Genomic DNA, 27,659 nt, shown 5'->3' with positions numbered 1-27,659 from the left:
ATACAAACAGGCCATTGGAACTCACGTAAAGGTTGATCACGACCTCTTGAGGTGAAAATTACAGTGTTTTATTGGGAAAAAACCGGGCCTTTGATAACCGACCACTTATACAGGGTGACCGCTTAATACAGGCTCGACTTTAACAGTAATTGGACAGCGTGGACTTCAATTCGGTCTGAGATCATACGAGCGATTACAAAATCGGACGACGGCGAAGCAAGAGTTTTACTTTTGAATAAAGAGTGTGATTATTCACAGAATTGCGTGACACGAAGTCCTATTACCAATTTATCATAACCATTACAATTTCCGAAAAAAACAATACATTTATTTGGGGAGATATTTCCCTTAGAGACTTTGCCTAAAGTAAAAAGTTCCTCCATTTTGAAATTCCCAAGTTTTGTAGGGTAAGTGGTTGTTGCTATGGTTATTGTAATCAATTCTGTGATTGGTGGATTTAGCTGAATGGACTTGCTCTGCTTGGCTGCTTAAACCGTACTATTACAGAATAATCAGTGAAAAGTAAAGCAGCTAACACACCAATCACATTGGAGGAAATTGTAGTAGTTATGATTAAGAGTCAAACGACGCATATAATGTTTGTATTGTGTCGAGATTGTGATTGTGTGTCATTCATAAAAGTCGCAGTCATTCACCAGTAGAATGTGATGTACAGTTTCCCTCCATAATCCCCTCAACAGACCGATTATTTTGGTGCTAAATAGCTAGCAATAAGGTAGCTAGCACACATTACGAACTGCAAGCAAAAATCTGACGGGCCGTCTCATTTTTGAGTTGTATAATAAGACTAATAACATTCTTAAGGAAATTACAAATCCTAATGGGTATATTTAGCTTGTGGATTCTACCGTTTTATGAAGGAAAAAATGCCACAGAGAGTAAACAAAGTGCTACGATAAAAGCCTGTCACTGTTGGTACATGAACCGAAAACAAATGCAGATCAGGAGACTAAAATGATTTGCTTGATTCAGGTTCACGCTTATACCACCGAAAAACGAAACACAATAAGAAAACTAATTTTCACTTACATGGAAATCTTTTTTTTTTAATGTTAGGAAAGTGTAATATTAAAGGAGGTATATATGTCTATCTATATACGACCACGAGGTAAAATAAAAGGCAAGAAAGAATTGAGGGATTAGTCACACACACGAGCATTTAAAATTTCTTGCAATAGCACCACGGAAAAAAAACACAAATCAAAAAATTTTCCATTTGATTTTTATTTATGATGACCTATGTTTTAGTCACTTTATTTTTAAAAAAGCTCCGCAGATTACTTATTCATAGATTCGCACTAAAAAGCAAAACAGCGAGGTTTATAAATATTCAAACCTCCTTTGCTGCTTTGGTGAAAGAAATTACTCGTTAACAATATACAATACAAGCGCATGCTGCCTGATAGTAAGCTTTTAATTCCATCAAGTCCTAACCAGCTGCGTTCGCTCACCGACGCCATTATCTCGTAGCTACACACAAAGACTTTTCATGATACATGGCGTTTGCTCGTGGTCTTGTGGTTTTGTTGACCTTTTTCACCATCTCAGAGGCGTTTTTCTCATCTGCAACACTGGATGTAGATAGTGAAAGTGCCGTTCAGACTCGCGATCATGATCTCATTACAAAACTTGGACTGTTTCGATGTCTGGTAGAATTCGTTGAAGATAACCCACGGTATGTCCACGAAGAAATGGTCAAAGACTTCGAAGATCTTCAAAGGATTACCGTCACTGCAGATGACCCAAAGACAATCCAAAGACTCATCACTGTGATGGTTTCCAAAATGCGCCTTCAAAACGCTTTAACCGAGATACAAAGCTCAAACGCGGAAGTAAACTCAGCCCCCCTAAAGATGGTGGCTTCCGCTCACTTTAGCGGAGAGCAGTTCAAAGATGGCGCAAAGCGTCTTTATCAATTGAATTCTGAAATAATCACGACCCTATTGAAAAGCGTGAAATATGAACACGCTCGTCAACTTGTTGGTCAATATTTACACACATTACAAGACTTTTACAGCCACTCAAACTGGGTTGAACTTGGACATTCAGTAAGGAAATTCTCTTTTTCATCAAATCAAGCAGATTTATTTTCACCTCAATTTCTCGCTAAACCAAACGAAGCAACTTGTGTTCCTTGCCAGTCAACTGCAGGTCAGGAGGATGATTGCGATAACAACTTGATAACAAACAAAATAACGAGTGGATACTACGGAGGTCAAGACATTACAAAACCGACAAACGTCAGCAAATGCAGCCACGGCGGCATTCTAGATAGTAGCCGCGGAAAAGGAACAAGAGGAGGAATAAATAAAGAGTCTGCGTCAAGGAAGTTGTCGCCTCACTACAAGTAAGTGAAAGGAGCGTTGCCTTTTCTCCCAAAAAGACTAAATTATTTGTGTTTTTCTTTTAGCGCGACACGAGTTTTTCGGCGTACGAGAAGCGCTCAATTATACACTGAATGCGCAAATTATTTCCATTCCGCAAACATAACCCTCCTGATTCATTTCTTGGGAATTTGTCTTAAATGCATTATGACTTATTTACAAACAGAAAGCCAATGAACCAAAGTCGAAGGCAGATAAGGACCATAAAATTCGCCTTTGCTTAGCAATGATCTCCTAAGTATTGAATGAAAATTGAATTCAAACATAGAACATTTGAATAATTTAAAAGGAACATCTCGCGTCTATGGGTAATGAAATAGATTGTGGCATTTCTTTTTTCTTTGTCTTTTCTTCCTCTCTTCCGTAAAGGGAGAAAAAGCATAGCACAAGTACACAATTTTGGGATATTCGAAAATAAGCCAAAGGTGTCAGCGAAAGCTCTTCTTGGTATATGTCAATATTGATATGGAGTTCATTTTCGCATTGTTAGAATATTTTTACCTATTAAACTCAATAAAACAGCATAGTATTTTTTTCACTTTTCAAAACGAAGAGTTACTTAAAAAAATTTTCGTGAGGAATCAAAGCCTAGTCCTGTCCGCAGAAGACAATTTGTAAAGCGTCAGTCTTAAATTTCTAACGGGTAGTCGCGGACAATGAGCCTTTGTAATGTATTTTTCTAAATTTACATTTGAACCTAGATCGCAGTTTACAATCAAGAAAAGGTGAAAATGAACCACATCGATAGAATTTGCATCAGTGAGACTACTCTGTCAATTCGCCGAGGTTTTGTGGGATACATCAAAGAAACTGTTGTTAAATCCTTCGAGTATTCTGTTGGATTTTAGTCTAATTACAATTCTTAGCATTAATACCAGCTGAGAAAATTAGCTTGTTTTGGTGAGATTTGTATATTCCGCGGTTATCAAGAGAATGGACAAAAAATCTTTGCACGGCGTCAAACTAAACGAAAAAAAAATGTATCTTGTTTAAAATCTCACAACATCAAACAGCAATTGACTGGAAAGACGTTTAGTGAAAAATTATTATACCGCTTTGAATCAAATTAAGTGTATCGCCTTGTAAGAAACTCAACCCGCGGAATATTTTTATGCTCAGTATGACTCCGACAGACGACAGCTTGTTTTGTGCTTTTTAATCGATCTTCTTTTTTTCATCGACAGAAGGCTAATAACGTGTTCAATAAAAGCCAAACAAGACGGTTGTAAACAACAAATACTATCAACGCTAGTTCCTGCTTATCTTTCTTATGGAAATCTCGTAACATTAATATTCTAGACAACCTTGCTGTTTGGTTCAGATAATCGCCGTTCCATCAGATAACAAGACAGCTTAAAAAACCAATTATGCTACAATGAGCCGATTCAACGGTGCACAATGAAGTTCTCTCTATTTTAAATATCACCCTGGATTAAAAAACCAATATTTTAATGAGAGCGAATGGATTCCACATTACTATTTGTAAGATCGGCAAAAATTTCTTTCATGAGCTGAACTTTGTGTTCCAAAATTCATATATTTTCCTTCAGGTTCCATGCACTGGCCGCTAAACACGCAGTAGAAGCCACTAAACAGTTTTTTGAAAATCTTCGTGCTGCCGTGGGTGATAAGACTTTTGCTCGTTTTCTAAATCTCCAAGCCGTAAGGACACTAGCGCTTGTTATAGATGATACCGGCAGTATGGGAGGTAGGACGAATGAATTAGTTCTTTGTAATTCTACAGGTGTTAAAGTTAAAACTTAAAGGAGTCCAAACCTGATGGAAGCTTACATAGAGAGCGAACCGAAAGTTTTAACTAAAGGAAACCGAGAGCAAATTGAGTGAGTGGCTGTCGGGTACTGATGGGTTACCTGTGCTCAGCCTCTCGTCTTACTCTGTACATGGTATGCTTGTAGATGGGACATGAGTAAATGGCTCATGCTGAGCTCTGGTCCTACAGGTCTGAAACGGGCTAAACTCTCATTTGTTTGCTGAGATTAGTTGCTTAATAAAACAGTCTTAAAAATGAATTAATTACAAGTATTACGCTCCAAAAACCCTTATTCCAGAACGATAGATAAATGACACTGGAAAATAAAAAAATGAACAAACAAAAGCAACATCAGCAACAAAGTGAAAAACTTTGGTTTACCATAAAGACACAAACTCAGGAGGGGAAATAAATTTTTGCGACAGCCAAGAGAGAAGTTGGAAGTTACCTGACTTGACATCAACAGCTAACGATTCCTTCTAATATCATTTTTTGCAGAAGAAATCAAGTCTGTAAAAAAATTATCCATAAATTTTGTACAGAAAACAAAGAATCCTACGGTCAACATGGCTTTTATGTACATTCTTGTACCATTCAACGATCCACGTAAGTAAAAGCGCTGCAGTTAAACTCAAATATTCTCATAGAATGATTCCTTCACTAGGAATATCAATGGCTGAAAAACTAGAATTAGCTAACTGAGAAACTGTGGCATAATTAAGAGTTACAATCATCATACCCTGTTAGGCCTTAAATACCATTTTAGGGCACTTTTGAGAGGGCACTCCCAGCTAGAGACTTTGGTGGCCACAAAACCCCATTGGTAAGTTTTGGAAATTGTTTGAATCACTGAATAGGTAGGGCTGCACAATCTAAGGTGTTGGTTGCGTTGTAGCGTGTCTTGGTCGTTATTTTCACAGGAGTGGGCCCAGTGACGGCCACAAGTGACGCAAATGAAGTCATCGAAGCCGTCAACTCCCTTGAAGCCAATAAAGGAGGCGACTGTCCAGAACAAGGCATGACTGGATTGTATAAAGCGCTTCTGCAAAGCGTTCAAGACTCGGTCATCCATTACTTCTCTGACGCAGACGTGAAAGACTTTGAATTAGCTCAAGTAGTTCTTATATTGGCAAAACAAAAGAGAGTGAAAATTAACTTCATATTGAGTGGGCGTTGCAGATTCAGTCGACGGCGTAGATCAACAAGGGAGGAACCAAGACTAGGATCACAGGATCTGTTCCGAAGTTTGGCTGCAGCCACAGGAGGCCAGGTTTTGAAGACAAAAAAGAATAAGGTTTCCGTTCTTGTGGACATTATTGGCTCAAAAAGTTACGCCAGTGACAACAGGGATCTAACAGAGGTAATTAAATATCAATGGCTTATTCTTTAGTATTAATGTTCTTTTGTTGTTTTTGTCGTTGCTTACTTTTATGTCTCCCCAAGGATCTTGTTTCACAAGGAAACTGAATTATTTAAGAAAGTTACGTAATTCACTGATACATACTTTTCAGGTTATCCTTCTACACGTAAGCAGCGACTCTAAGCAAGACGAGGAAGACACGCCTTTTATGATCGACGTGGATAACACCCTTAAAGATGTATTAATAGTGCTTTCTGCGGAAGGCGATCTTGGGATTACCCTGTTAAATCCAACTGGTAAAAATTAGAGTTGCATGTAATGCATAAAGAGTGCTCACATGTTTAACGCAATGTTTACTTACATCACACTTTCAAATTTAATAATCATTTTGATAATGCTGTTTGAAATTGTTTTTCTCTCTGTCGAATGTCCGTGTCATTAAACGAGAGAATATAAATAAATTCTTGGAAATACTTTCCGTTGCGATTCGTACATCGCATGAGGATACAACCATTAATAAACAGAGAAAAGAAATAAAAATGAAATCCTTAATGAAAATATATTTATCCGTACAATAGTTCAACTTTTCATTTGCTCTCTTTTCAGACGACCAGCCGTTAAAGGCAGCAATACATAGTCAGTTTGATCATATTCATGTGACTGAAGTCAAAAAATTCCACGGCGGTCAACTAATGATTCGTGTGCGATGCACTGGACCCTATAGTCTGCAGGTTACTGGACGGAGTGTTTTGGACTTTACCTACCAGCTGTCGTCCGTTGAAAATCTGGAGAGTGGGGAGAGGAAACAACTTTTCGGAAGCCCAGTTAAAGGTAATTAGGTAATCTTATCTAAAACGAGATAAGCTGTTACAAGACCAGCTTACTATCACTACTATTATATAACAAACCTCTTTCTATTGCCCTTCACATTTGGCTTTCTTTCATTCAAGATCTTTCATCAAAGTTTAAATCCAGTTCATTGTAACTTCATTTCTAGGAGGGTCCCTTTTTGTATCAATGTCAACAAAAGTATAACCAGATAAACGGCTGTGAATATATCAAAGTCATATGTTTGAACATCGGATAAAGACGTGGATATGAAAGCGATCTTCGCAGTCATAAACACTACTTAAGCAGTAGTGAAAAGAAGGCCTGAAAAAGATTCAGGCCTGTACGGGATTTGAACCACTCACGGGTTTATTTGGAACCAACACAATGACCAGCTCCCAGTTGGCTTGTAAGCTCAGTTGGTAGAGCACTGCACCGGTATCGCAGAAGTCATGGGTTCAAATCTCGTAAAGGCCTGATTTTTTTTTCAGGCCTTCTTTTCACTACTGCTTAAGTAGTGTTGTTAACTGCGAAGATCGCTTTCATATCCATATAACCAGATGATACCGTCGTTGACATTCAAAGGTCTATTAATCTACTAATATTTATCTCAAGTCAAAACAATATACCTAGAGAAATACTGAAACTCAAATGGCAAGCACTGATGACACTAATTCTGATTTCACAGGACAAAAGTTGCTACTAACCTTGGCTTTTACCAAACCAGAACTCATCAAAGAAGTTAATTCACTATCACTCATAAACTCAAGTGGCGTAGAAATGGAGTCGTTTACTGTAAAAAAAGGAAAAGAAATCCACAGAGATTCACTTCATGTCCTTTTTGCTCCCTCATTTGAACGATTTCGCTTTCAGTTGAAAGGCAAGACAACGGAAGGATTTACACTAAGAAGAATAAAACCAACCGAAATCAAAACAGAAGAAGTTCAATTGGACTTTAACGATCGAACATTAAACAGCTCCAGAAGAATTATTCCTAACGTTACCTCCAAAATACAATTAAAAATAACAAATATGGGAAACTCAGAAAATTTTACCCTGAAGGCAATGGACGACTTGGGATTTATTCAGTCAGTAGAGCCTCATAACTGCTTTGTCGCTGCGAAAGATACCGCTGAACTTTTATTAATAGTGAAGGCGCCAGCTAATGCTACCAAAGGAGAGACAAGTACCGTTACTGTATATGCATCACCAACGTCAAGCGAGAGCCCATCGAACTACATGGTGTTTTACGTCAGTGTTAAAGAGATCGTGAGTATTGAATAGTCGACATTGTGGAACGCGAGTAAGATAAGAATTATCAGCTTATGCACATTTTGAGCTTTTATTACGCTGGGAGTCTATACATAAAGACCCTTGACCATACAATGCTTACTGAAAACTTCACTTATATTCTGTCTTTTGAAACATCAATTTTGATACCTTACCGAACCTTTCTTGCTCTGCTTTCTTCGTAGGAAAGCATTTTCCCACCAAAATGCGAAGTTACAAATCAAATAGAGAAATGTGATCCAGTGTACCACCTTTCCAATTGTTCAACAATCACATGGAAGTCCTACATTAACATATATAGCCCGGGAAAACAGTTACTAGCAGTTACTTCTAAGAATCTTGAGCTTGGACAACTAAATGGTAAATATACGCATATCACATTTTATCACGTTTTGTGTTTCACCTGATGGGAGCCTGTTCGTAATTATTAGAACTGAAGATCTAGGAAATAAGTTAACTGTAATTTTTATTGGTTGAGTAACCCTCAAAAATTTGTTGATATTGTCAGCCGTTGCTAAAGTGTAAATTGTGAGGCAATCGGGAGGAAGAGGGCGCGGAGGTGATTATCACGTAAAATAAACTGAGTGGAGTGCACTTTGGTCTGAAATCGTAGGCGTGATTTCGAATTAGAGGTATATTTTTGGTCCAAAAAGTGCTCGACACGAAGTTCAATACATGAGTTGCTAGTAATCGGATCCTGGTGTTTGTGCAAAGATTTCTGGGATCGCCACATGGCAAACATTGCAACTCACTAGAAAGAAATGTGTGGCGAAAGGTTGCTTCAACGTTCAAAAAAACGATTTTGAAGAGAGATCAACGCTTTTTCGCCGAAATTTTATCATAAATGGATTAAGAGAATGTTGATACGAGGGAAGAGTAAGTTTTTGTCAGCATTACCACGAAACATGTTATGAAATATACCGATTCACTTCTCTCCTTGCGCAAGGTCTATAATATTATTTTGAAATCTTTAGCCTGTAGTGGTCTCGACATATTACAAAACTAACTTCGAATTGCAGGGATATAACACTTAAGTTTTTTCAGTTGTATTTTTGTATGTACAGCCTTTTTTTTATACTTTTTAACGTATTAAAAAGGTGTATTACGAATTTCTGAAAATATACCGCCTCAAAGGAGAGAACTCGTCGTCAGCGGAGATGGAAATTGTTTTTATATGACACAGCTGTTGCTCTTTGGAAGGATGAAATAGGCAATGAAAAACAAAAGGAAATTTCTAGGTCGAAGTTTTTGTGCTGCCACTTATCTCCTCGAACTCCCTGAAGGATCTTATCAGAAAAAGTAAGATCACGGGAACTCCGGCAAAAAATATGGACGTATATATATTTAGTTGTGCATCGCTCCTCAAGCGATCCATTAAGGTACCTACTCATCGGTGTATAAGAAAGGATTCAGTTTTGAGCCGATTATCAACGCTGGTTCGTTCTTCTTGTTCACAAAAAAGGGGCAATGAAGGTGTTTAATCACTAATATACTACGACAATATCTACCTGCTGCCTCGAGGCAATTGTTGTAGGTTTTTTTTTTTTACCAAGCCAAGAAAAAAGCTAGATATAGACTTAACACAAGTAATCAAAACTGAAAAGGCTCTATTGATTTATTTCTTGGCGATTTAAAACTAATATTTCTAAAGTTCGAGATCATTATGCGATGTCCATTTCACCAAACCCTTGCGCATGGGAAAAAGTTAATTGTTAAATTTCATTACATATTTCACGGTTGTTCAAACAAAACCTTACGTTTCCCTCGTATCAATATTACCCACACCCATCTGTGACAAAACAGCGGAAAAATAGCGTTGATACATCACCAAATCACTTTTTTGACGTCGAAACAACCTTTCGCCGAATATTTCTTCCTAGTGAGTTGCAATGTTTGCCTCTTAGCGATCTCAGAAATCTTCGCGCAAACACAAGGATCCGATTACTGGCAACTCATCCATTGACACATTATGACATCTATTTTGAAATCGCAAAATTCCGTCGCCTCCCACAAGTTTTTTTTTAGTCTGTACAAATGTTTATAGATACAGTATATTGAGCCGGTTTGCAAGCAGTTGCAAAAGTGGTATCTCATTTTCCTGCAATTGGATTTCTTTACACAAGCTTTTAAATTTGATTAGTTGTTATATTTTGGTAAAGCTGTCTTATTGGCTGGAAAAAAGATGCGATTCAGAGCATGGTACGATTTGAGAACAAATCGCACGGGTGAGAGCCAATCAGATTGCAAGGATCACAGTGATTTCAAAATAGATGTGACAAATCGCTTGATTAAATATCTCATGCCGAGGTGAAGAATCTCTATGTTTCGCGAAAACGGACTCTGAGGGAAACTGCATTACGATTATTCCAGCAGTCAGCAATATATGCTCGATCCGTCTCAATCCATTGTGTTAAAAATGTTATTCAAACTAAGAAATACGATCTTAAGAGTTTAATTTGTATTTATCTCTTCACGCTAATGCTTTGTGAGACGTTATCTAAGGTTTAATATCATGGTCCGCGTCTCATAATCACGACTCACACAAACATGGAGTCGGCGAAATTTGGGTTTCCTGGCTGTACGATTGATCCCGTGAATAACTGAAAAATGTCAGAGCATCTTTGCTCGTTTGTTCCATTTTAGAATCACAGTCACTGTCAATTTATCATTTAATAAATATTGTGGAAAAAACGCTATCTTATCGTAATCAAATCTGTCTTTTTTTTAACCTACAGTTAGTCCCTATGAGACAGGAATGTTCAACTCATCAGTATCAGGTGTCTACACATCGACATGTTGCCATCCTACAGCAAGTATAATCGTCGTAGACCAGAACGGTAACACAGCTGTCTGTGAATTAAGTGCAGTGACACCAATCATAAACATCAAACCCAATATAAAATTCAGCGAACTGAACGTCCTCGTTGGAAAAAAGTCTAAACTTGAATTTAACATTACAAACCTCGGAACGAAAAGCTCGTTCTCTTTACAAGTATCGGATAGTGAGTATTGCATTGGTTTCGTCACTCCGATAAACATTAACATGGATCATAAAGAAGTTGTGCGATGTGAAGTTGTCCTGATAGGAAGCAAAAAGACTGGGTCTAATAAGACAAGCCTTTTAGTCGACGCTGTACCTCTTGCGGCTGCTATCGACGCTACAGAAATACGTTTACTGGAAGTGGACGTGATTGTTGAAGCAGAAGCAACTGGGCCATCACTTGGATGGAATGTTACAGCCGATTTGGATCATATTCCTTACCTTATAATTCACTATGGAGATGAAGAAGAGCTCTTGTTCCAAGTTAAAAATCATGGCCAAACAGGAACATTCAATTTTATTGTGAGTTGCTAGATCAACGAAATCTCGAGTACCGAATTTATTAACTTAGATGCATACTCCTAACACAAGGAAATTCATACAGTTCGATCTGTTGACTAATACACGTATTAATAAGTATCAGTAAGTGATAAGTTTTGCCCAGTAGCTCTCTGCCGTCTGCCTGCGACCTCTTTGTCTCTACATATCACTCGACTATGCCCGTTTTTTAGTTTAAGCCTATTTCACTGAGAGTATTGAAAGCAAAAGGGTTCTATTTTTTAATGACCACTCCACAAAATTTTATTTGCAAATAAGCGGTAAAGATAACTTATTTTGTCTTTCTATTCGCTTAATATAAAGGTATGTACAAGCTGCACAGCTCAGTCAACTCAGCCTGTAGCACCAAGATATTTGGGAAACATGCACTTTCTTGTGATGGCTCTTCATGTCACTGATCAAATTACACGTAACGTTGAATTATTGTCTTCGACACGTTTTTTAGTGTATTGTTATATTGTGTTTTAGGCTTCCCGCTCCAATAACGTCTATTTGCGGTTTGTACCAAATCCAGTCAACTTAGACAACAGTGAGACAACTGTATTAAAACTCGTCATGAACACTAAACAAAATCGCCCCTCAGAAGAGGAGATAGTGGTCAGTGCACTACCAAATTGGAGTAGCAAGATGATAAAACTTTTCAGCAAAAAAGTTCAAGTCATTCCTGCACTCAAGAGCGTGGTGTCGAGTGGTAAGGTGTTGATGAGTACAGGAGCCATAGTCAGTGAAACCTTTACAGTCATTAACTTTGGTCGACGACAACACTTCACTTTTAAGGTTAGTAAGCGACTAAACATCTCCATCACTGTTTTAAGTTTACCAGATATTTACTACTCAAGCCCCGTTCAAACGGTCATAATAGTTTGAAACTCCATGATAGTTTCAACTATCATTTATCATCATTGACTAAGATGTTTTCAAACGGTTCATGATAGTTGACAAAATCACGCAACGAGATCGCGTAATTGTAAACAAATATGGCGCGGGCTGAGGTCAGCAATTTCGGTGGCATTTGAAATTTTAGCGGAGTAGTCGCCAGTTGAAGATACTGAAGATGATGAGAGTGAACTACAAGACATTCTGCGAAATTTTGACGGCTATTTTAGTCATTTTATCTCTTGCCATTTCGGTTCGAGCCCATTTTTTGCAAAACTGCTGACCGATGAACTATCGTTCACTATCATCCGCTTGTTCAAACAGCAAAAACCATCTTCAACTATCATTTCAAAGTGAACATGTCTAACTACATGATGATAGTGCATTTAGCTCGTGTTCAAACTCGCGTGGTTATTGAAACTATTATCGTGACCGTTTGAACAGGGCTTTTATATAAGTTAATAGTTCATTATCATTCATCTCACGTTCTGTATATTTTGCTTTTATACTTGTTAGAAAGTCATATTAATCTTTAACTCAAAGCTTTAATAAGTAGGCGTAGCTGACATTAACATTATTGTAAAGCGCAATTGAAAGGGAAACATAGCAAGGAACATATGAGAACTCAAAGCAGAAACAAGAAAACTTCCTTATGCGCAGGAAAACATGATTAAGGTGTGAATCTGATTGGCTGAGAAAGTGGCGCGAACTTCTACGCTAATTATAGAGCGGAGAAAAGCAATTCCGGAATACTTGCGACACTATATCAAAAATTGCCTTAAAACATCAGGGCCCTTTGAAAATCACTCGTGACGTTTTCGAAGTTCTAAAATTGTACTCGTCCACGGCCCCTGAAATTTTGAGAGTTTCGAAAATATCATTAGTGCCCATAACTCCCAAATTGCATGAGCACGTTTACACGTTTGTTTTGAACCAAGCCCGATGGGAATAGGGCAACGTTTGAGTTCCTTCAATTACCAGTCTTACAGGTCCATTAATAGGTAAACAGTCTCCCTTTCTCAATTTGTTTTTCCTTGCAGTTTCATTAGTAGAGTGGATACAATTTATGTATTGACTGATCATCTGGTTGATTACGTCTGACATTCATTCGCATTAGGTGTCATGTCCAGGTACTCTTACATGCCATATAACTCCAGATGAGGTCGTTCTAAAACAAAACGAGAGCATAGTGGCAAATCTGACGGTGGAGTCCTCAAAAACCATGGAGCTAGACACCATGGAGGTCAAAGTAATGGCGCTATCATCATCATCGAAAAACAGCACAGCTGGATATCTTATATTCACTCTTGAAACAACCATAAAAGACCATATTATAGCAAAGGAAACAAAAGAAAAAGATAAAATGGGATTCATCACAATTCTTGTGATTATTTTAATCTGCGTTTTAATATTTGCTCTGTGTCTACTCGTGATGTGTTGCTACAGGAGAAAACGAGGTTCGTGGAACGTATGGAAAACAAAATCAAACCAACAAAAACAAAGAGTGAAAGTGGAATTGTCAACAACAGATGACAATGCCGAAAAAACTGAGATGGTATGAGGGGATGTATTATCACGCACCTGCAGCTGTTACGTGACTTAATCAATCTTCACTTCTTTTAAAATTCACAAGTTCATCCCATTGACCATTAAGTAAAAATATATAAGAACTGACATAAAACCAATAAAGAGACATCACCTTGTAATTGAACTTTAACATAGGTATTAATAGTGCCCTAATTGGTCAAAATCCCGTCGTGTCGAAACGTTAGAGGAGTGTCAAGACGTTAGGTCTATGAATTGTAACTTCTCGGTTACATTCAATAAATCTTTGAACCAGAGTGGCATCAAACCATGTCTGATTGTCCACCTGGTTGCCTATAGAACTTTAATATAACCCTTCGTTTGTTGCACCGGTAAACCAAGAGAAAAGGGAAATATGTAAGTTAAATTTATAAAGTAATAGACCGCACTTTCCATGGGTTTAGAAGCGTAATAACCACTTGGGATGTTGGAAGAACACAAACTTTTTTCCTGTTTCTCTCAATATTCAGGGTGGGTTTATAACGCCAATAAACCAATAGAGAGTGCAGTTTATTGCTTAAAACAAAGGCAGGATGTTCGAAACGCAATCGGTACTTTCAAATAAAGGTGAACATCCGTAGGCAGTACTATTTCAATGTCCAGGGGTAAGGCACTTGATTCACACAACACTCCAAGTTAGGGCAAATGTGTATCCCCAAATCTGATCATTGCAGCTATATGTCGAATAAAGAAAATCGTGCCTCTCACATTTAAGAGAGATAATCAGTTTTAACTCTGATTAGAATGGTTTGTTTGACAAAAATGGATAGTTTTTATGGTATAGATATTATCAATAGTTAGCGTTCTAAAATTTATCCTTGTGTGTAGAACACAAGTGACAATTCTTTTGTGTAGAGAGCATTCATTAAAGGAAAAAATGAGCGAAATACTCAATTCAAAGAAAGTTATTAGAGTTATAAGGAATGGTTGGGATACTGGTTAACTAAATTTATGTCATAAAAAACACGTGATCCAAAAAAATATCTCATGCAGCAACCAGTGCCGAAGATCATAGAATTGTCTGCGGTAATAAGTTATACGTATAAAACTATTATTCTTTAGAATTAGAGAACGCAAAAGAGTTGAAGTAATTGACGAGACTGAATTCTGGTCAAAACGTTATTACTCTGTATCTAGTAAATCATGTAACGGCCGTGAGGTATTTCAGAGATGTTTCTATTTTAAGTCTTTCAACAACAGTAAACATAGACATTCCAATATGACAGCATAAGTGCCGGTATCGCACGATAAATATCTTTTCATTACATCGATCATTAAGTATAATATATAGCGGGTAAATTCTGTATAATTTACTAACCAACCAGCAAGTAAAATTTATCAAATAGTTTTCCATAATTACACCAAGGTAAACTAACAGATCTACGTAAAAACAAAGGTAAAAGGTTTTCATTCCAATCGCGACAGAGCACATCAATTGATTAGCATTTCTCGAACCTTTCTTATTAATAACGTTTAATAACTCTATCCTGATTATTTATTGTACTTGTACCACATTCATAGTCACTGTGTACATTAAATTAATAAGTTCTGTTGATCCATTCTCTGCTATTACCTCAGCTACATGAACTTGAAGTATTTCCTGCAAGGTTACATTATGTAAACCTTTCAGCATTGAAATCAATCAATTGCTATCAATGAGTACGGTTTTCATGTTATTCATCTAACTCCACTTCCAGTTTTAAACAACAGTGCTCTAAATTTGTTGGCCCGTTAGCTCCTTTGGTAGAGCACTGCGTCGGTATCGCAAGGCTCATGGGTTCAAATCCCGTAGAGGCCTGAATCTTTTTCAGGCCTTTATTTTCACTGCTGCTTAAGTAGTGTTCATTACTGCGAAGATCACTCTCATATTCACCATTCAGTGTTCCAAATTGCGAGTGTTATGTGAAATCCACTACATTGGTCCCCCTTCCCTTCAAAATGTCAATAACCTGACAGAGCTAACAAGAAGACAAAAAGATGCGGCAGAAAAATATCGATTTACAATTATCACCACGTATTTTTTATTGCAAAGACAACAAGGAGAATTACTAATGTGATCTTGCGAGTGAGAGGGTTCAGTCAGTGGAGCCTGTTAATCATTGTGTAAAGTGGTGTTTCACACACTACTCGGTATCCTAATCTATATTTTCTGGCTGTTGCTATGATACTTACCCTCCTCATCCTTACGTTTAAAGAGTCTTGTTATTTCCTCAATAGTCCTTCCTTTAGTCTCAGGAACGAAAAGTAACGTGAAGGCAAAAGAGAATGCCACTAGTGCCATGAACACCAGGAAGGTATAGGGATACAATGCATCCTAAATGTAGGAAAAATTTAGTCTCAAAAAGTGGGATTGAATAAATATGGCATTCTGATAGGAAAGTGCTGTACATGCCAATTATAATAAAAATAATTATCACTGTACCTGCATTGATGGAAACACAAGTCCAACCACAAAGTTTGAAAGCCAGTTGGCGGTACCTGCTATGCTAACAGCTGCAGCTCTGGAGCCTTGAGTGAACAGCTCAGCTGTTATGAACCAAGGAATTGCCCCTACAACATGGTATTTATTCACAGAATACTAACATTAAGTAGCCAATATAATCCCTTGAAAATTATTGCATGGGTTATAAGATTTAGAGTATTGTTCCTTTCATACTGTATCTTAACATTATGCTAGCAGTTCAGTATCAGCTGAACAATGAGTCAACAATGTGAATAGAGTTACAATCAGAACCTCCAGCCCTTCAAACTTGTTGATTTATTGATTAAACCATAATACACCATGAACAGAAATGATTGCAATAAACTCTTCCATAAAAAACATAAATAAACCACAAACCAGGTGTTGTATTATTTATGATAACCATACATTTTCATCCCTTGTTAATTAATATCCACTTTGTAGATGCAGAACCATGAAACATATAATCATGTTACATACATGTTACATACCTGGACCAACTTGAAAAAATATCACAAGCAACAACAAGGCTATGACAGATACATAATTCATTCCAGACAAATTCTGTAAATAAAAAGATGCATCTTGAACATTATTTAGGCAAAAGATCATCATGATATAGAAGTTACCCTCTTTAGTATGGTCAAATGTAATGGACAAAAGAACTCCTCCCTACCTCATAACGAAAGGATATTGTCATCAGAGCATAAAACACAAACATTCCTCCAAATCCTACAAGCATCAATGATCTTCTTCCAATAATTTCCACTGTTTTAACCTAAAAATTGCATCATATTGGAAACACATAAGGTCAAATAAAAATCTTGAAGATATGGTAGGTCACTTCAGGAGCATGTCATACCTAAATACAGGTCTGTATACCGAAAGAGTGAAAAAGATGATCAAAAGGTATGGAATAATCACTTATGGGGAAATATACTCAGTCCACCTTTCTAGATGTTATGAATAATAACTGTGAAGATAGGTATCTAGAAATTGCTACAGTGCCAAAGTCATGCTGAAATGCATACCATAGTGAAGTTTCTACATTTTGGAATGTTCTAGAATACTTTGTGAATGTATATAAAGACTCAGTCATGTGGTAGTAGTTATTGTTGTCAGGAACAACAGAGTGTTTGGAAAGCTGTAATGAGCAAGAGCTACTGTGGAGGATTGTTCATTTCAATTGTAAGTTTGTGTCAGCAGTGAGCAAAGTCATTATCTGAAGTGGGCTTAGATGAGTTTTTTAGGAGTCACTCCACATGCAGTAAGGATATTACTTGTTATTTAATATAAGGATATTACAAGTTATTTAATACAGTAGTTGGGTTTTCAGGAGTATAGTGTTTTTTCTGTTGGTTAAATTGTACCATAACATGAGCATTCAGGAAGGAGGCTTGCAATAACTGTTATTATGGTTAAATAATCAATACTTAGAATTTTGATACTGCATGCGCTTAGTGATGTGGTTTAATTTTATAGCTGGTAATAAATATCCATTTCCCTTATAATGTGGGGGAATGAAGATTTTAGAAGTGAAGGGTGCATTTTCTTACTAGAAAGGGGCATTCCTCATGAAAATTCATAAACATTTATGATGAAATTTTTCTCTTGATTTAAAACTGTTTCTTAGGAGATAAAAATTAAAAATGGGATCTGAAAACAATTGACAAATATTAAAAGAAAATCCATCACAACATTTCATTTCAAACTTACTGTGACAGCAGTCATAACCACACTAACAACACCAACTGCACAAGAGGCTACTCTGCTTTCTTCCACACCAGCCTTCTCAAGTATTGATGTTGAATAATAAAACACCTAAGAAAGAAATAGAATAAAATTAGGGTAGAGAGTAGTTGGTATTAAATTTTTGAGAGGTGCATTAGATCAGCAACTGTACTAAGTTGGCATGAACAGAATAGCCTACATGACAAAAGAGTGCTTTTCACTGCTAGTGCTAAAACTACAGTATCATCAGTTACTAGGGATCTTTCTTATTACATACACTCACTTAAGACTTTCAACATTGCTGATCCTAGCAGTATGCAGGAGATGTGTCACATAGAAACCTAGTAATGGCTTAGCTCACCGTAGAGTCTCTTATTGGCACAGTGGTAGTGAGACTCCAAGTTTTTCCTTGTCCCATACCCAGAAACAGATGAAAAGACATCCTTCTTTTCATCATAAGCAAGCTTAAAATTTACCTGCTTTCCTCTTTCCTATTCTATCAAGTATAAGTGAGAGTATACTTCTTGCAAAACTACAACAATCTGTAAAGTAAGCAGGTGAATCATTTCTGACAGACATGTGATGCCTTTGTGTATGGCATGGCTTTAAGATTGGTTTTATATCATTCTGTTCTTAGTATCATTTTAATCAAAGGGCTCTTGGAGCCAGCTCATTCATGTTATGGCTTAAGTTTGTATTGAGTTCTTGGACTTATTGAATATAGGTACAGTTGAATTTGGTTTGTGTGAACGTTTAAGACTTATGGAATAAATTTACTTTTATTTTTGGGAAGTTGTGTGATAAGATCAAAGTGCTCTGTGAGCAAACTCGTGAATTGACACATGATTTTTTAGATTATGTTTAATGTTATCTGGTTTAGGGAATTTTGTGGTTGATTGTCATATCTAGAGTACGAGCAGTAGTTCAGTGTTCGCTAATGTAGCAAAGAAACAAAGTAACGTTGGGATAAGAAGGCATTACCATTGAAATGATCATGCTATTACATTTGGCAAGGTGGATGATGTCATGTGTTTTAAACGTCTATCATTTTTGTTTCTGGTTTAAGAGAAAAGGTTGGAAGTAAATGTGGGTGAAAAGTGAGATTTACTGTCTTTCGTTGTAAATATTAGAAAATCAAGGCAATACTGTCTTAATGAAAACATTAACGATTCCCTCTTTATCAAAAGAGACAAACGGGAACGAGTTTTGAGTGATATAACTAAGCTAAGCCTGCCACCGTCATTTTGGATCTCCGCCTGGGTAGATTTAAGTCACGTGCTAGGCAACGTAAAATTAATAACAAGATAGAATTTCATTTCAGGCCTATTTACCAATTTTGTGGTGTGTAACTTTCGCATTTTAGTACGTTGTATGTATGTTGAATCTTCAAATTGTCTTGAAATTCACTGAAAATCGGTAGCTAAAACTGTTTGTTTAGGTGTTATTTGATTTTCGTGTTAACTTGTTATTTCGTCAGTCGCCGGCATCTTTTGTTGCTTCACACAGGAAAAACACACACGACGAAACGTAATGATCAATTTTGTCCTCAATCTCAACTAACTATGATCTCACGCTATAACAGAAAAAGCTTTTGAACATCTGTAAACTCCGAGCGCTTCGCAGTAAGTGATATTTTCAATGAATCTTCGGATTGTTTTCAAGTTCAAGGATTGTAAATTACAATTTTATGAAAAACGAAGGTTGTTCTGTTATTTCAGTGTGAATCCTTGCATGCCTGCCAGTCGCTGGCGCCGCTTGTTGAAACTAAAACGTAAAAAAAAAACTCTTTAAAGATTATAATTGGCTTCTTTTTCACCCCACCACTATTCTTAGCAACAAAGGTCGCCATTTCGTCTTTTTATTGCTCGCCAAAAACTATCAAATGCACTCAAAAGCCTAAAATCTAAAAAAAGTTTACAGGAATCGACCAATCGAGCGAGCGAGCGAGCGAGCGAATGCCATTCCCCACATCGTACCTATAACTCGCTCTTGCGCATGCGCGCAATTCACGAGTTAAAAACTTGTGCATTCATTGTGATGGGAATTGGAAAAAAAGTTGTGTGGGCAAGAGGTGTGATGGGCAGGGGTCATCAGGCAGATTGTGTCCTTTTTGTTGGTGCGTGTGTGTGGGGCAGAGGGTGGGCTTGGTGGGCATGATCAGGCATCAAATGTTGCTCTAGTAGCAAAATATTAGTAACCCTCACCTTTCACGATCATTTGCACTATTGTGAAATATTCCTTGATATCTTTTGTTTTAAACAAAGCAGTCATTGCATTTGGTTTTCAACAAAGCAGCCACAATCATTCTTAATTGAATTTTAAGCCTTCATGTGGACTGATTTTCACACATTAATATTTGTGTCACCAAACAGATGAGAGATAAAACCAACAGAAAAGTAAACAAATGGCCAGTCAAAAAAGCAACACTTTCCTTTTCCCTTGAAAAATTTGCCAGTTCCTCAAAAGACATGTAAGCCAATAACAATACAAGGCACATATGTGAAAATCAGTGTGTGTACACTCCTGAATGTTGAAAGTAAATCAAGTATAAGGAACAGTTTTAGTCTCAGTCAGCATTTCTGTCAACAAAATGAATTCATATTGGTTAAAAAGAATGATGAAATGTACAGACCACATGCAAAGCTGTCAATTGTTTCTTGAATATTACATGTGTTAAATATTCAATGGTGACATCTCATTTACATCTGCATCTACTATTTTTAGGAAGGTAAAATCTGTAACGACATCACACCAACCAACTCACACGCAAAGTGAGAAGACTATATGAAGGCTTAAAATTATATTAAGAATGATTGTGATCAAGAAACAGTCAAGGGATATTCCATAATAGTGCAAATAATCATGAAAGATGATCACAGAAAAGCAATTGCGTAATGCTTGGTATGTTGTAATATGACATGTTATCACATATCAGATGAAAAAACAGTACAAATTTTTGGTCTACATTTTGTACCTGGTCTACATTTTGCACCTGGTCTGCAGTCTGCATTTTGCATTTTGTACTGAGCAGATTGGTATTGCTGTTTTTGTTTAAGCAAGCCTCAAGTCTAGACCAAAATGTTGGAACTCAAAAAAAATTTTAGCAAGATTATCTTGGCCGCTATGACTGATGTGTGGACTGTATGTTAGAGAGCTCCCAAAGAAAAGCACAATGATAGAACAATGATTTCTTTATACCAACTGAAGATGAATACAAATGCATGGCTTACCAATATGGCTGCCTCTACGGTATGTGTTGAAGTGAACATTTTGGCTTCTCAATTCAAGTTGCATTTTTAGAAGTTTGAAATGTGACTTGAGGTTATCATTTTTTATTGAACTATACAAAAATTTTATTTCTGAATTTCTGAGCTTCATTGAAATTAATTTTGACTTTCAATAAGTGGGGAGGGGTAGCATGTGAGACTACCTCCATTCACAGTCTACAATACTACTTCTATTTACAGAATACCTGTATCCAGTCTACAACTTTCATCAACATCTGCTTCACCATGATACCTCATTCATTGCTTCTAGCTCATTCATTGCTTCTAGCATGAATGAGCTGATAAAATGGGCATACCCTTGCCAACCTACGCCATAAGTTGTAACTTATGTAACTTTTATCAACATCTGCTTTGCCATGATACCTTATTCATTGATACCAGTTCACTCATTGCTTCCAGCATGAATGAGCTGATAAAATGGGCATACCCTGGCCAACATATGCCATAAGTTGTATTGAGGATTTCTCCCATCCCCAAGGTTACCACAAGATGTGAACTTGTCTTAGCCAAATATTCTTCTGATATTAATAATAACACAAAAATGGGAAACACTACTGGTTATACAAGATAATTTGGTTTTATCAACTGAGTTGATTAAGTGAATTGGCCACCGTAAAGAAATACTAAAGCTGATGCTCGCAGTGTTACCCCTTCATCAGAGCAAATACAAATCTGCTCTGACAAAGGGCTAATGCTTAAAAATCTCACCTCTATAACCTCTTTACGGGGGCTAGTTTGACTTAGTTAATAATTAAAACCAAATTATCTCACTCATAATTTTCCCAATTGATGCAACACCACAGCTTCTTTAGAAACTTATTCCCACTGCTTATTATAGGTGATTCAAACATCATACATACCATAAGCACAACTTCAACTTACTGCATTTATTCCACTCAACTGCTGTCCTAACTGTAACACAACACTGATAAGAAGTGGCATTCTTAGTGCTTGGATTGTAATTAATTTAAAGGCACTGATCCTCTTTTCTCTCAGCTGATGCTCCTGTTCAATCTGTAAATCCAACAGCTTTTATGTTTGAATACTAACCTTCACTGTACAGATCTAAAATTTAATACAGACTCAAGTGTATATGTTCAGATAAACCTATGATCAAGCATTCCTACCTAACTATCTTGTGTTCTCAAGGTCAGGTAAGTGCAACTTTAGTTCCTGACCATCAGACCAATTGTTTGCATTCTTCAATGTGATTATGGTAGTCAGTTAACAAACAGTTCAACATTTGTTTTTCTTTTCCCCAATTGTTTCTTTGACTGGTCAAATCAATGCATTTAACTTGGCTAAGACAAGAAAGTTTGTACCAGCCCTGAAAAGTTTTCAGTTCTACTTTTTTCATTTCATAAAATTAAAAAAAACACCTAGATTTATTACCAGAGACTTCAATTGAGGGAAGTAGGGTACCCGACTTCCTTATTATAAAAAGTTATACATTGGTGAAACAGGAGGACAAATAGGTGTCTGATTCTGAGAACACCTTCCCAACGTAGAAAGAAATGACAAAGACACATCCAAACCAGTCACTAGACCCTTTAATCTCCCTAATCATTCTAAGCAACACATGGCAGTTTGTGGTCTTTCCCTACGTCTAGGCAGTTCTGAAAGTTGCAAAACTCTAGAACAAAAATTGTCTCTCAAATCGGCACTCTTATTCCCCATAGTATCAACAAGCACTTTTCATTCAACTAATTTATTCTTGTTTTCTATTTACCATATCCCCACCATAATTCATAATTCATAACTCAATAATTCCAGCCCATAATTCCTCCATTCATTCTGACGAAGGGCTAACACTCGAAATGTCAGCCAGGAACAGACCAAAATGAACACATTAATCAGTTGTCAATTCAACGCTCTTTCATCATTTGCAACTTGGAAATGCCTAGTTTTTTGCGAGGAATGATTCCAATTGATGTGATACCAAAATTTTGTGGTTTATTGAAAGATATCTGAATCAAACCTTTTCTGTTAAGTGACTCTTACAGTAACCTTGTGGAAGATTGAGTTTCAGTCTGTTTTGGTGAATCAATTGAGTGAACTACTTTTAAGTGTACCTTAAAAGTGCATGCAAACAATATCAAAACTTTAGAGATCTGTCGGTGATTACCTTTTGTCCTTTTTTCAAAGATAACTTATTTAAAAACTTACCCTCATTTCTTGAATGTCTACCATTACATCACTGGTTCCTCTAAGCATTGTCAAGGCTATATTTAAAAAAATACAATCAAATGATCTCATACCTTAATTTAAAAGCCTAATTTTAAAATGATTTCCTAGGAAAGAATAAACATATTAAATATTTCAAACTTTTTACATTCCTAAAACTTTTTTGTCTTAAAAATGTGGACACAAGATAAATTCATCAGTGCTTGGGGTGGTTAGCAATAGCAAAAACCAATGAGCTGACTGATGGATTTTATAAAATTAACACCCAATTAAGCTTTTTACATTTTTTCCTTATTTCATAGTTTTCTTTAAGTTCTCTACATGTACATGTTCCTATAAGGAATGTCTTGGGCTTCCAATTTTTAATGTCAGTCTTTGTAAGACCAGTTTTTCTTTTTTCTTTATTTTGGAATCCTTATCAAACTTTGAAAAAAAGGCAAATATGATAAACCTATGAACTAGAAAATTCAATTTCTGGGTTAACTCCACCAAATACGAGATTTTTGTACTCTTGGCAATGTTTGTAAAGCAAAAAGGAATGACACTTAACTCTGATAGTGCCTCTATCTCTCCACCCAGGAGTATACAGTACACATATACATGGGTGGACCAGCAAACTGTCTGAAAAATGCCAGACAATGCAAAAGGGCATTATACTGTACCTTTCTCATAGTTAACTAGTGCTACAGAAGACAAGATGTGTCCCAGTGGTTGTGGGCCAATCAGCTCTAAAAACCCTGAAACATTGATACTGTATACATGGTAAAGTAACGAGATGTGACTGGATTTCAAATACAGCAATACCTTCTACTGTCTCTGGTTCTTTGTTAAGTTTGAGTAACAGATAACGTGGACTTCTTGGACAAAATGGGAGGGTCAAGACTTGCAGTAGTGCTACAACAAATCCAAAACCAACTGAGTACGACCAGCGACTTTCTGTGCCAAATACCTGCGATGAGAAGAAAGTGCTGTAATTCATGATCTACAAACTATTGTGACAGTCATGAATTCTCCCCATCCCCACCCTTCCTGCAATGTAGACTGAACAAAGTCACTTGAGAAAAGTTTGTTGGATATTAAAATAATCAATTAAACATGTAACATTGATGCTGAAAGCTAGACTGTCATATTCTGTGGCTTTGTAATACCAAGGCATTTGGCAGTCAGCTACAAACTGAAAATACCTATGAGTATCCTAAATGGGTAATAATGAAAATTGCATCAATCAAAACTATCCATATTGTGAGCTTTTCTTTTTTCTCAAGCTAAGTTGCATATCAACAGACAAAATATTTAGTGAGTTGTTACCCCCTTGATAGTTGGAGCATCCTTTGAAGTTCCTTTTGACGTTTTCTTTTTAGCACTTTAATTTATTCAAGCCTTAGTCTAAAGGTATATACATGCATTATAATTATAAAGAAATAATTAACAATTATTCACTAAAGTGCAAGTGATAAATATCCATCACTAGTCACTGACACTAAGCTGAATAGTTGTTTTAGAATATACCAAAACAATGAGATAATATTGCACAAAAATTTAGCTCATTTTTTACTGGGATGATTGCAATATTTTCAGGTAATTTGCTAGGAGGTGAATCACTATGGATATGCAGAGTTTCAGTAGCCAATCAGAGCACACTTCAATGTTTTCTACTGTTAGGTGCATTCCAATGTTACCCTAAATGTCCATGTATAAGCTGCACTTTTTTTCACAAATTAAATTGAAGCCAAAAATCAAGGGTGTGGCTTATCCATGGATATATCTGTGTTTGGAGTTCTCAAAAACCTAATTAATATTCATAAAACTACTTAAGATGCCATGAAATAAACATAAAAGAAACTGAGAGCATGTTGCTGTAGTTCATTGACTTTTTCATTGAGTGGTGGCTCCTAAAGGAGCCGTTTGTGTCTTGAAGTGTTTATCGGCAAATCTTGCTATCCAAGAGTTCTTTCAAGCGATTAATTTTTGCTTTACTTGAACAACTAAACACCAACATACAAGGAATCTCTCATTGTTTTTTGCTACCTTCATGGCAAATTTGTCGACTGCATTATCAGGCTCTTAACTTGTTCTCCATGAAGTTTTTCGCCTAATGCAAGTTTTCAAACATCTGTTTCACGTGGTATCCTTGAACAGCTGAGTCGACGATGGCCAGGCCCTAGCCCAGGCTCATCCCAACATTTAAAGCTTTGCTACTAAGTGCTTGTTTCTTTTCTTTTCTGTTTCGCTTTCTTTAGACTTGATAAATGTGAAAGATAGACACAACTTCTATGTCGGTGTTTTGAAACTTTTATTGTTTGTATCAATACAACTCTACTGAAATTTCATACTGTATTGTTTTTATTTTTTTCCAAATTCTGCGCTTCCAAATCGGGGGTGCGGCTTATCTACGGATGCAGCTTATACATGGACGTTTACAGTATTTGCCTTCAAATGAATGACATTTTAGCAGCATTCCATGCAGAGTTGAGCTGAAAGATCATTTTGTTACTGTTTAGACTTTGGTTTACACCTTTTTGGGGATTCAGTTATTCATCCCTTTCACTCCCAGCAATACTCCATTCAGTCTGCTACACAATTCCTAAGATATGAGTTTGGAGAATTTTGTATTGGATCAACAACTAATCCTCCAATTTATATTTTTCTTTATTCTCATCACTAGTCTGCTTGGCATTGTTTCAACAAGGTAAGGAGAAATTCTGTCCTGGTCAGTAATGGGAGTTACAGGCAAAGAATATTATTTTCCTTTTCATCTTCTATCCCCAAAATGTTTATCACGATGGAAACATTAATATAAAAAACATATTTTGTGTGCTCAGCATGTATAGGTGTGTGTGATAGTAGAGCTTGGAGTGCACAAAACACACCCAGTTTAGCCCTATAACTATAAAAAATAGTAGTGACCCATCAAGCCAAAAAAATTCGGACTTACAACTGTATGACCGACTGTACAAGGTAATACACAGGTGCAACATGGGATATCCCATTCATGTGCCCCAGGAAACATGGGTAAATGATGAAGAAGTTAGAGGGCTCCACATGGGGTAGAGGTTGTGAAGCTGAGCAGGCAAAGAATTTGCAACCTGTGCTATGAGCGCGAAATCACATTAATGAGATCGCAAGCAAAGAACTTATAACCTACATTTTTATTTTGAGCAGGAAATCATACTGGTGAGGTTGTAGTTGAACAGTAATTATTGGTATTGTGCAATTTCTAATCAACTTGCTTATCTACAATACTCAGAGCTGATAAAAGCTATTCTCAACCAGAGGAAATTATTCTTTTTCAAGGAGAAAAGGTTTTGAGTGCATTTAGGCTGGAAAGAGAGAATGACCAGAGAGCATGAAGTGAAAAGTGAAGAATGAGTAGAGAAAAACACAAAGGAGAGTCAGAAAGGATGCTAAAATAGGACGAACACAGTGAGAGGAACGCAAAAGAGAACAAGACAAGGCTAAGTAAAAAGGCGAATATCCAGCAAAGAGCAATGCAAATAGGAACTACAAAGAGTTCAACAAAGAGAAAGCAATCTACAAAGGATCTGAGAAAGAAGAGGAGGTAAGTTGAGTCTTACTAGGTTTTCTCTGATGCTAAGGCTCAGAAAAATGCAACCTTTTTTTACTAATCAACCTTTGATACTAGCTTCAGTTTATCACTCATTGCTGTTTTGATGAAGGCCAAAAACAAAATTACATTTCAGTAAAAATGTTGGCATTCTTCGCTTTAAAATTGTTGTGTGTCGTGATATTGCGTTACACGGTCACGCCACTGGGCCAATGAACATCTATATATTTAGAAGACTTGGGCGACAACGAATACACACGTGGCGGCAGTCGAGTTCGCACAATAAACAACCCTTTTGAGTTCACAGAATCGTGACATGGTGTCAGAAGTGGGATCGGCTCACCCCTAAAGATGACAGAAGCAGCTGAAGCATCCATAGTTGTGCCACCAGCGCCGACTCAAGTTTTTATTCCCCCGTCAAATTTGCCCCCGCCGAAAGCGCTTATTTTTGACGACAATTTAGCCACCGCATGGAAATCGTGGAAAGCAGCGTGGCAGCGCTACGAAATCGCTACTGGTGTATATAAACAAGAGGGCATAGTTCGTGTGTCGACATTACTAAGCATTATAGGCGAGGATGGCGTCAGAGCCCACGATACCTTTATTTGGAACGAAGACGAAAACGCAGACGACATTTCACAAGTCCTGAAGAAGTTCGACGAATTCTGCATTCCTAGGACACAGGTCATATATGAACGCTATAGGTTCAACAACCGAAACCAGGAACCAGGCGAAAACATCTCGACGTATCTTACGGAGCTTCGAACGATCGCAAAAAACTGTGCACACGATACAATCACACCAGATGAAATTTTGCGTGACCGCCTCGTGCTAGGCATACGGGATGATCGCGTCCGCGAGAGACTTCTCCGTTTGAATGATTTATCTCTCCTACAAGCAGTTGACATTATTAAGTCGTCAGAACAGACCCAACAGCA

The 27,659-nt window shown here is 37.0% G+C and overlaps 2 protein-coding genes across 4 annotated transcripts in view; one reads left to right on the top strand and one right to left on the bottom strand.

Annotated features, from left to right (window-relative positions):
* Positions 1-1,235: 1,235 nt before the first annotated feature.
* On the top strand, positions 1,236-14,397 carry LOC113674580 (uncharacterized). Of its 2 annotated transcripts, none has more exons than XM_027191062.2 (11): positions 1,236-2,368; positions 3,956-4,113; positions 4,675-4,782; positions 5,097-5,536; positions 5,688-5,832; positions 6,143-6,367; positions 7,053-7,633; positions 7,840-8,014; positions 10,390-10,997; positions 11,502-11,810; positions 13,027-14,397. In XM_027191062.2, the coding sequence occupies exons 1-11, from the start codon at positions 1,518-1,520 to the stop codon at positions 13,468-13,470; spliced, it is 4,044 nt and encodes a 1,347-aa protein (XP_027046863.2). In that variant the 5' UTR covers positions 1,236-1,517; the 3' UTR covers positions 13,471-14,397. The 2 variants fall into 2 exon arrangements, with proteins under 2 accessions (XP_027046863.2, XP_089036304.1); XM_089180178.1 differs by having other exon boundaries at positions 12,950-13,615.
* Positions 13,279-27,659, bottom strand: part of LOC113674581 (solute carrier family 2, facilitated glucose transporter member 3) — a 24,896-nt gene continuing 10,515 nt past the window's right edge. Inside the window, exons 5-13 of one of the 2 annotated variants that reach the window (XM_027191065.2) lie at positions 23,961-24,105; positions 23,139-23,194; positions 21,855-21,986; positions 17,671-17,775; positions 16,631-16,732; positions 16,446-16,518; positions 15,916-16,043; positions 15,666-15,807; positions 13,279-15,451 (exon numbers count right to left, since the gene is read on the bottom strand). In XM_027191065.2, the coding sequence (XP_027046866.1) occupies positions 15,435-15,451; positions 15,666-15,807; positions 15,916-16,043; positions 16,446-16,518; positions 16,631-16,732; positions 17,671-17,775; positions 21,855-21,986; positions 23,139-23,194; positions 23,961-24,105 (900 nt within the window). In that variant the 3' untranslated portion in view covers positions 13,279-15,434. The remainder of the gene's footprint in view (positions 15,452-15,665; positions 15,808-15,915; positions 16,044-16,445; positions 16,519-16,630; positions 16,733-17,670; positions 17,776-21,854; positions 21,987-23,138; positions 23,195-23,960; positions 24,106-27,659) is intronic. The other variant, XM_027191064.2, reaches the window with a different exon arrangement.

The sequence above is a fragment of the Pocillopora damicornis genome, chromosome 8, assembly GCF_964200805.1.
Source record: "Pocillopora damicornis chromosome 8, jaPocDami1.2, whole genome shotgun sequence".
Taxonomy (NCBI): Eukaryota; Metazoa; Cnidaria; class Anthozoa; order Scleractinia; family Pocilloporidae; genus Pocillopora; species Pocillopora damicornis.
This window is presented reverse-complemented; position numbering and strand designations above follow the sequence as displayed.